This window comes from Primulina huaijiensis, chromosome 16 (assembly GCF_012295235.1).
Source record: "Primulina huaijiensis isolate GDHJ02 chromosome 16, ASM1229523v2, whole genome shotgun sequence".
Classification (NCBI taxonomy): Eukaryota; Viridiplantae; Streptophyta; class Magnoliopsida; order Lamiales; family Gesneriaceae; genus Primulina; species Primulina huaijiensis.
Window position 1 is genome coordinate 16,388,929 of NC_133321.1, and position 11,069 is coordinate 16,399,997.

The window sequence follows — 11,069 nt, forward strand, 5'->3', positions numbered from 1 at the left end:
TATTAAAGTGTAACCTTGAAATATTTTGGACCTTCGTGGATGAGTGTGAATGGCCTACTAGATTAGGATGGAGAATACATCAAGTTCAATATGTCCCATTCAATAATAAATTGATGCAATGATTGAAACTTTAAAATTTCACAAAACCTAGTGTAACACAGTTTTATAAGTCAATGTTATGAAATTGATCTTTATTTCGATTCGATTTATTAAAAAATATTATTTTTTTATATCAAAATATTACTTTTCGTTGTAGATATGGATAGGGTCGACCCGTTTCACGGAATTTTGAGGTGTAAGAACTGCCTTTGCTGGGAAGACGTTAAAAATTGTGGCGCTTAAACTGCTATATGATCTAAAAGAATTGAGTTACAATGTTACCATCGCATATAGTTTTTTGTAAAACAACAATCGTTTGGTCTTACAATTGCCATCAGAGACAAAGTAACGAGTTCGATTCTCATTGATTGCAATGAGTGTAATTATTGAGGAGAGATTGTTGGGGAGCAATAATTGTCCTTACTAGGAGAGCGTTTAAACCATAACTCTTAGACTGCTATAAAATTTAAAAGATTTGATTTGTACTGTTACAATCAGTTATAACTTTTGATAAAACGACAAATATTCGGTCGTACACGGATATAAATTCATAAAACCATATCACAAATTACCCGCTATTGAAATTTAACTCCCATTCCCTATTGTGTATATTCATTTAATTGCATACAATAGCATTCACATTCTCCTCTTATTTTATTTCTAGTGTATATAAAGAGTTTTTTTTTTTCCTAAACGTCTTTATTTCCCATTATAATTGTAGTGCTATTGCCTATTTTTCCTTGGTTCTTTTTTCTTTGGTTAATTAATGGTCAAGGAAACCTTTAATTATGTCATTGTATGAGAATTCCCGTCTTGCAATAGTGGCTTCGCCCAATCAATTAAAATTTGTGTGCTATAGCATTATGTCTTTGTTTACTTTTTTTAAAACTTTTTTAAAAAAAATTTTAAAAAAAAGTAAACAAGAGTGGTTGAGGTTTCATTATCTATCATTTTCAAAAACATGCGTCACATCCTCTTCGATAACAAAGTAGTAGCTTTATCGTTATCACAAAAACTAGTACTATAAACAATGTCACCATCAGCATTTCTCGGACTTATCTTGAATAATGTCTAAGTCACGACATTTGTAGATTTTAATGAACTAACAACTTGTTTATCTTTCATACTTATATTTCATTAGAAGCCTAGAATATTTTAGAAGCACATCACTTTTTCATATGATGGTCATGTTTAACTTATTCCAAAGAACAGATCGTTTGGTTCGAATGATAAGTCAAGACAAAAATATATAATATACATAACATAATGAGTTATATCGACTTGAGCAATCAGGCAAAAATAAAGATGTGTAAATGAAACAAATGTAAAAGACGAAAGCATATTCAATGATAAAACCAAAATATATATATATTTCATACACAAAAGCACTTTAATTAAAAAAATTCAATACATAGAAACTTCAAACCAAAGATAAATACATCCCCCAGAATGAAATAAAAATAAAGCAAAGAAATCAAAAGGGCCACCCAAACAACACACAATCATATGACCCAGAACACTTTAAATTACAAAATAATAAATATTGTATGATAATATGTATTATTATAATATATTAAAGAAGAAAGCCACAAATAATAAAATAAAAGTAATTGGATTCTCAGTGGCATGCTTCCTCTCTTTTTTCCTTCTCCTTTTCTTCCTCACCCTTGGGATGGTAGCCTGGAAGCTTCTCCTTGATCTTATCCAAGAAACCTTTCTTTTCCTTGCCCTCAGCCTCCGGCGCGGTGAAGTACTCGGCCACCTCTTCCTTCGGCGGCGGCGGTGCCGACACTTCCTCTGTCTTCTTGCCGCCGGGTAGCTTCTCCTTTATCTTATCTAAGAACCCTTTCTTCTCCTCCGGCTCGGGGGTATGAATTTCATCGTACTTCTCAACTGGTACAAATGTTTCTTCACACTTGGTTTCTGCTGCTTCTTCTTTCTTGTCACCGGTTATTTTTTCCTTGACCTTTTCTTTTAAGCCCTTCTTTTTCTTCTTCTTTTCACCTCCTTCCTCTACTTCTTCTTCATCGCTAGACTGCATTTTAACCAAGAAAATGCAAAACTATTAATTACCAGCTCAAGAGGAGATTTAATCAGTACATAATGATCGTGATCCGACACGACATCAATTAGCTTTTTCAAAATCAATTTTTGCAAGGTATCGTTTATGTTTTAAGGTGTTTGATCTGATCTTGCCTAGCTAATTGGTTCGCTAATTCAACCAACTAAAGTATCTTTCAGCCTGACATGCAAAACTGTTGGCTTCGAAAAACACAATTAAATCAACAATTTTTTGTTCAAAAATCACGTATACGAATCTCATAATTAAACACTTACAGAACTGCTGGAGCTGCTGCTTCGGTGTAGCTTTTCGAGCAGGCTTTCGTGCTTCTTTTCCTCCTCCTTTGGCTCTTCAGAAACCTCAAGTTTAGGATCTTCATAAACCTCAAATTTGGGCTCTTCCTTCTTCTCGTCACAAATCTGAACTTTGTCGTCAAATTCAGATGCAATCTTATCGTCATCACACTTCTTCTCTGCCTCCTCATCCTTTTTCTTACCGATAAAATCAAACAGCCCTCGATCGGATGCCTCCACCGGCTGATCAATTTCCTCAATTTTAACGGGCGTGGGAGCGTATGGCTCCTCGCTCTTCAGCTCATGATGTTGGTAATCGGCCATTCTTGGATCTCCTTAACTTAACTAAAAAAAACCCAGAAAATGAAATCTAACGCAGATTTATGATAATCGAGATCAGTATCGAGTCTCTGTAAAAGTGGAAGCTTTGATTTCGAATGTATAAATAGAAGCAGCTGGCAGGGTTTATATAGGAGAATTATGACGCGGAATTGACACGATTAAGATTTAATTTTGATGATGATAAATAAAATTTTTGTATTAATGTGTGGGCCCCAACTAAATCAACTGCTCCATCTGTACACGTAATTTTATTTTTAATTTTTGCTATTTAATTACCAATTTATTTATATAATTAAGTATATCTAGCACGTATTATATTAAAATAAATTAAGCTTATCGAAAGATGATAGATAATATAAATAAATAATTTAATAATAAAGTGATGACTCATCGTATACTTGTCAATTGGACAATTATGTTATATGAGGTGTATTATTGGTTTAAAATAATTTGAAAGTTATTGGATTCAATCCTCCTTTTTTTCTTTTTGACAAAACGTACCTTAATTTTTCGGTTACGTTGTTTTTTTTTTTTTTCCTTTTGAAAATCAAAAAAAATGTATGGTTAATGAACAATTATCGCGATTATCGTTGTGGATTTAGAGATGTTCGATTTGGTACAGAACCATTTAAATCGATTCGAACCAAATCACTTTTTTATTTTGAATTTGATTGGGATTGTCGAAATTGGACATATGGTTGAATTAAATCGATTCGAATCATTATTTTTGAAGCATATTGGAATTGCCTAATGTATAATGGAAGTTTATTCAGAAAAAAATTAAAATTACATTAAAAACAAAAACTTGTGTGAGACGGTCTCACATGTCATATTTTGTGAGACGGATCTCTTATTTGAGTCATCCATAAAAATACATTATTTTTTATGCTAAGAATGTCTCTTATTTGAGTTATCCATGAAAAAATATTATTTTTTATACTAAAAGTATTATTTTTTATTATGAATATTTGTAAAATTGATCCGTTTCACGTATAAAAATTCGTGAAATCGTCTTATTTTACATTAAATTAAAAAAGAAAAAGAAAATAACACCATTCATAAAAGGCCAGCTGTGACTGAGACAGTAGCACATCAATTATGGAAAAGAAGAAAGGAGAACTATGGAGAGGGCAGGCAAGAAGTCCACCATAGAAAGCAACAGCAAATCATATACGGCCACGTGCGAAAGGGCAGCGTGGGTTGTACGTTGTGAGTTGTACAAGTTGTCGGCTAAATAAGAAAAGGACATCAGAGAGGCGGTGGCCTAAAGTTCAGATTCTCCACGTGGCACGATATTAGGGGCCAAGAAGATTCTCGAGATCTTGGAATAAAAACAATGGGAATGGGGCCGTGTGGTGAAATGGGCGGTCGAAAGCATGTGGGAGCGGCGTTATATGGGGCCTACATCAAGGTGACCTGTCTAGCTACGATGGATCAAAGGATAATTTTCATTTTAATTTGTGCTCAATGTTTTGTTATTGAAACCTTTTGATTTGAATAATAACGTCAAGTAATAATCTTTCAGGTTAATTTCAAACTCATTTGAATTTTGTTCATTCAAAAAATAAATTTTAATTTCATCGTCTCAAGTTAATCGATTCAAACAAAATTTAAGTTATTCATCAACACACATCGTGTGATATAATATATTTCAATAATAGAAGAAAAACATGAGTTCGATATTATATTAAAGAAAAAATCTTAAATATTTGTATATTTGTAATGAAACATGTTCTATTTTCTATCTTGATGATAAACTCAACCTCTCAAGTTACAAGAGAGGTTCGAGTTTTTATTTTTTTTAAAATATAAACGAAAAAGTTAAAATAATAATAATAAATAAATAAATAAATAAAAAAAATTTATAGTGGATAAAATGTGGTCATTTTCTTTATGTGAAAAATATTCTGACATAAAGCCTCGATATTGATTAAAAGCTTCACAAATAACAATTAGTTTTAGGAATAAAATATCAAATCCAATCTATTTAAGAATATTTTTAAAATTTTCATATAAATATTTTTTTGTCAAAATAGAGTCGAAAAATATTTTTTTTAAAAAAGGTTTAGGTTAATATTATTTTAAGAGTTAAAAATGAATCATGGTATTTTTGTCGATTAGTATAATAACAAAATAAAAATAATACGATTAGGTTGTGTTTGACAAGAGAAAAAAAATAAACTAATAATTAGTATGTAAATGATAAAAAAAAATGATTGTGATAGAAATGTAATATATGATATAAAATAGTATTATGTTTGGTATGATTTTTAAGTGTGAGATAATTTTGAATTTTATGATCAAATGACAAAATTGTCATTTTCTTTATTTTTTCTTCTTTACTCCAGCGGCGGCCCGGCAACGGAGGCGGTCCAATGGCCGGCGGCGGGAGGCAGTCCGACGACGGTCGGCGGCTGGTCGGCGCATGGAGGTGGTCCGACGTCCGGCGGAGGTCAGCGGCGGTGGTCCGACGGCCGGCGGCGAGAGGCGTTCCCGCGGCGGGAGGTGGTCCGACGGCCGGCAGCGGTCGACGGTCCGACAGCGGACCCGCAGCGGAGGTGATCCGGCGTTGGTGAAAGAGAAAGGGTAAAATTGAAAATAGGATAGAGATAGAGGAAGGATAAATAATTCTAAGGGGGAAGGAGATATTATTTAATCACACCAATACAACCTAATCATTCATAGGAGAGATTGAGTTGGTTAAATAAAAATCGTACCAAGCATTGGATTAAGTGGATTTAAAAATCATAAACTCACTTAATCACTCCAACCAAACACATTCTCAGTAAACTAGGGAGATCAAACAACATTCCAGTTCACTTTCTTGATTTTCGTATTGTTTCTTCTTATATGTGTTTTATTTTATTTTTAATAATTTTTAAAATGAATATATTTATATCCACTTCTCGATTTAAATAGCTAAACAGACTATATATTTCTAAAATTATAGTTCGATTTTGTATTAAACATGCAACATAATTAGATTCTATTTATAAAATCATTTAATATAGATTCCACAAGAAAAGGTGTGAATTTTCGATTTCCTTCTGAAAAGGGATTTTTTTTATTGTTAAAAGTTCAAATATTAAAACAGATTATATTTCGTTTTAAAAAAATTGGCTAGAATGAGTGCATTTATTTTAATTTTGTGTCAAGTTTCTAATAATGTCTTTTATTAAATATATTCATGTTTTGAACACAAATAATTATAGTGTTTTTATCATATAAAAACTAATTTTCACAAGATATAAACAAGAGCACAAAAATTCTTTTAAGATTATATTACTAGTTAGTTTTATGAGATACATATCTTACTCAATATAATAATACCGTAAAGATTTATTTGGATTGAATTATTCGAAATTCAAATATTTTAAATGCATTTCATTCCTCAAATAACTTATAGAAAGAAAAAAACACAAGTTCCTCTTCAACTGTTTACATTATAATTAGGGATTACAACAGGTAGATTTGGGACTATTTGACCAAACTCGAGACCCACTCTATCTCATTTTAGACCCGTTTCATGAACCTAACCGTTCGAATCGATTAAACCCACCAAAATTATATTACTTTAATATTTTATTCAATATAAATTTAAAAAGCAAAAATTAAAAAATTGTTAAATTTATTTTCAATTTTATGTTAATAATATTTAATAAAATAAATAAATTTCCACAATTTAAAATCTATCATTTATTCAATAAATATTTAATTAAAAAAATTATAATGATATATTTCACAATTAAACATATCATAATACTATTATAAATATATGAGTTTGAATTGTGAGCTTACCTTTTTACCCTTTTATTTATTTTATAATTTGTCATCTTCATTTGGTTATTTAAGTAATTTTTTATGTTAATTTAATATGTTAATTAATAGTGTACTTAACTTTCATTTGTGAGTTTTCTTTTTTACCCTTTCATTTGTTTTATATTTTTCATGTTCATGGGGTTTTTAAGTAATTTTTCATGTTAGTTAATATGATAATTAATAGTGTACTTAACTCAATCAAATTAATTATTTATTTTGATTTACTTATAAATTTATCATAATGTTATACATTTAAAAAAATTGCTACTATTACTAACATCTATTTTATTTTATTTCTATTACTATTATAAATATGTGACTTTTATTTGTAAACTTCATATTTTATCGTTTTGTTTATTGTCATTTTTCATATTAGTTTAATATGATAATTAATAGTGTATTTAACTCAATCAAATTAATTATTATTTTTATTTTACTTTGTAAACTTACTATTTTACCTTTTTTTGGTTTTATAATTTGTGTAATGTTCATGATGTTCTTTAAGTTATTTTCTACGTTAGTTTAATAGGATTATTAATAGAGCACTTAACCCAATCAAGCTATTTATTATTTTAATTTTNTTACTTTTAAATTTAATTTTAATTACGAAATTTATATATTTCCGTCAAATTCAAGAAAAATATCTACTATATTGATGATAGGTAATAATGGGCAGATGAATGGAGATAAGTCAGATTGAATAAAAATAAATTATTAATAAATATTAAGGTTATATAAAACTTCTTTCTCCTATTTAGAATAAAGATATTTTCAAACTCTTTTATGTGTCAATCGAGATACATGATTGAGAGAAATGTTTGTATGTAAGTTATTTCAAACATTGTTTTTAAGCTATTTATTCAATGTTTTATATATGCTGCTAAAAAAATATTACTAAATAATATGCTTCATTTGATCATTTTGTGTTCTTGCAATGAGATGAGTTTTTTAACATATCATTGCATGTTTTGGTGTTATAAGTCGTTTGTATTGATCATGTTGTGTTTGGATTCTTTATGTGATTTGTTTATTCACTGAAAGAAAATATAAAACAAAACCATATATCCCACAAAAATGATTATTTTTAATTTTTTTCCTTGAGATATTTTGTTAATTTTAAACACATAATGCATGTTTTCAGTTTGCTTAGATTACTTAGTTTGAAGCGACTTACAAAATATTAAAAAGGATGAAATGTTTCTTCGTTTTTAGCTTACCATCTTCATTTGGTTCTTTAAACTAATTTTCTATGTTAGTTTAATATGTTAATTAATAGTGTACTTAACTTTTATTTGTGAGTTTTCTTTTTAATCCTTTCATTTGTTTTATATTTTGTCATGTTAATGGAGTTATTTAAGTCATTTTTCATGTTAGTTTAATATGATAATTAATAGTGTACTTAACTTTCATTTGTGAGTTTTCTTTTTAATCCTTTCATTTGTTTTATATTTTTCATGTTCATGGGGTTTTTAAGTAATTTTTCATGTTAGTTAATATTATAATTAATAGTGTACTTAACTTTTATTTGTGAGTTTTCTTTTTTACCCTTTCATCTGTTTTATATTTTTCATGTTCATGGGGTTTTTAAGTAATTTTTCATGTTAGTTTATTATGATAATTAATAGTGTACTTAACTCCATCAAATTAATTATTATTTTTATTTTACATTGTAAACTTACTATTTTACCTTTTTTTGGTTTTATAATTTGTGTAATGTTCATGATGTTCTTTAAGTTATTTTCTACGTTAGTTTAATAGGATTATTAATAGAGCACTTAACCCAATCAAGCTATTTATTATTTTAATTTACTTTTAAATTTAATTTTAATTACGAAATTTATATATTTCCGTCAAATTCATGTAAAATATCTACCATATTGATGATAGATAATGATGGGCAGATGAAGGGAGATGAGTCAGATTGAATAAAAATAAATTATTAATAAATATTAAGGTTATATAAAACTTCTTTCTCCCATTTAGAATAAAGATATTTCCAAACTCTTTATGTGTCAATAGATATCCATGATTGAGAGAAATATTTGTATGTAGGTGATTTCAATATAAACATATAAGTTATTTAGTCAATTTTCGATATATGATGTTAAAAAAATATTTTCTTTTAAATATATGATTTTTATTTTTAACCTTACCATTTTACCTTTTTTTGGTTTTATAATTTGTGTAATGTTCATGATGTTCTTTAAGTTATTTTCTACGTTAGTATAATAGGAGTATTAATAGAGCACTTAACCCAATCAAGCTATTTATTATTTTAATTTACTTTTAAATTTAATTTTAATTACGAAATTTATATGTTTCCGTCAAATTCATGAAAAATATCTAGTATAACGATGAAAAATAAATATGAGAAGAAGAAATGAGAAGAGCCAGATATAATAAAAATAAAGAATTGATAAATATTAAGGTTATATAAAACTTCTTTCTCCTATTTAGAATAAAGATATTTTCAAACTCTTTATGTGTCAATAGATATACATGATTGAGAGAAATATTTGTATGTAATTTATTTCAAACACTGCTTTTAAGCTATTTAGTCAATGTTTTATATATGCTGCTAAAAAAATATTACTAAATAATATGCTTCATTTGATCATTTTGAGTTCTTGCAATGAGATGAGTTTTTTAACATATCATTACATGTTTTGGTGTTATATGTCGTTTGTATTGATCATGTTGTGTTTGGATTCCTTATGTGATTTGTTTGTTCACCGAAAGAAAATATAAAACAAAATCATATATCCCACATAAATGATTATTTTTAATTTTTTTTCTTTGATATATTTTGTTAATTCTTAAACACATAATGCATGTTTTCAGTTTGCTTAGATTACTTAGTTTGAAGCGACTTACAAAATATTAAAATGATGAAATGTTTCTTCGTTTTTAGCTTATATATCAGAATATAAAGAGATAATATTTTTTTATTTATTGGGACAAATGTATTTCCAGACTTCTGTCTATAAATCAGTATTCAAAATTTTTACAACATTATTATATTCTCTATTCAAATTTTTTTTATTTAAATTGATTGAAAGTATTTGAATTTGAGTTTTTATGTGATTGATTATATTATTTTTTGTAGTATTATTTATTGTGAAATTAATAGATGGACTAAAAAAATTAGTGGATCTATGAGTCCTTTGGTTGACGAAAAACATGGATAAATTGTTAAAAGAGATAATATCAAGTAGATTTTTTGTATACGATTTTGTTCTACTAAAATGATTATGCATGATTCTAAATTTTAATTGATCAGAAGTTAACGTATGTTTTGTCGTTGTCAGATATATTTTGTCAACGGTCTAATATTTTTCTTTGATTTAAGGAAAATTATGTGACTTCATATTATATTTTTATTTCTTAAGGTTTTATTAAAGGATTTTTCATGATGATTTTGAGGCACCATGTTTTCCTTTGTGTGTTTTTTTTAAAAATAAAATATTTATAAAACCATGACATTAGTAAGGCGCCTTCTCTTTATTTGAAAAAAATATTGAAAAATTTATAAAATTTTTGAATAATATGAGTTAATATTTAATTTGAGAGTGATTTATGTTTTTTGTTGCTCGTATATACTTCAATTTATTTGTTATTGTATTAAATAAATTATTTTTGAACTTTGAGTTATCATTTTTTTATGGAGGTTGTTTGTGTCATGAATTTTTTTAATTCATTTTTTTTAGTATTGTTGGCGGCAATTGATTTTTATGATATTCTATTATTTGTCTTGTTGTTTATATGAAAATATGTATGAGAGTACACCAATCAAAGCCACATATTTTGGGTCTTATGTTCTACGAAGAGGGTAATATATGATTTCTGTTAATTCTATAATTTATTGGTTCTTCGTACATGTAGTTAAGAAATGAATCAAATTTTGAACAAAAAATTTATGACAAACATAGTGGATGAAAAAAACATGTTAACAAAAATAATGTTGCATATTACTATGCCCCTATTTCTGTATGATATAATTCAAACACATTTTTTTAGATATTTGAAATTAGGTCTAACTAAGTGACATAAAACATATACATATATATATTTGAAGGCGTATTTAAAGCAAAATATTAAGATCAAGAATGATTCATATTTAAATTTCAACGCAGCACAATGAAGAAGAAATTGGAAAATTGTATGTGTAAACCTTTAAGGGTTATATAGTGATTATGTTGCTACTTCATGGTTTGCAACATATTGATACCATATAAAATATCAATATTTCTCAAAGAATAAACAAAAAGAAAAAATTCTTCATTCAGAAAAAGAAATACATGAAAAAAAATTGTGTATAATTCTCATTCTATTTTTAATGGTTTGAGAACAATTCTAAAGCTTTGTGGACACAATATATCAATTTTGTGCATTTTTAATAAATTGAGACATTGAGCCGGTTGCACTTTATTTCTTCCAATATTATATCGATAGAT

General features: G+C 27.6%; 1 protein-coding gene across 1 annotated transcript; it reads right to left on the minus strand.

The window, feature by feature from the left end:
* Positions 1 to 1,441: 1,441 nt before the first annotated feature.
* On the minus strand, positions 1,442 to 2,906 carry LOC140961585 (uncharacterized). The gene is made up of 2 exons (XM_073420219.1): positions 2,437 to 2,906; positions 1,442 to 2,134 (listed from the first exon to the last, which is right to left on the minus strand). The coding sequence occupies exons 1-2, from the start codon at positions 2,776 to 2,778 to the stop codon at positions 1,718 to 1,720; spliced, it is 759 nt and encodes a 252-aa protein (XP_073276320.1). The 5' UTR covers positions 2,779 to 2,906; the 3' UTR covers positions 1,442 to 1,717.
* Between the last annotated feature and the right edge of the window lie 8,163 nt (positions 2,907 to 11,069).

Excerpts from the sequence above, each read along its gene's own strand:
- LOC140961585 (XM_073420219.1), bottom strand. The coding sequence starts at position 2,778 with ATGGCCGATTACCAACATCATGAGCTGAAGAGCGAGGAGCCATACGCT. Across the intron at positions 2,135-2,436 it reads GCAGCAGCTCCAGCAGTTCT|TCTAGCGATGAAGAAGAAGT; the intron begins GTAAGTGTTTAA and ends GTTAAAATGCAG.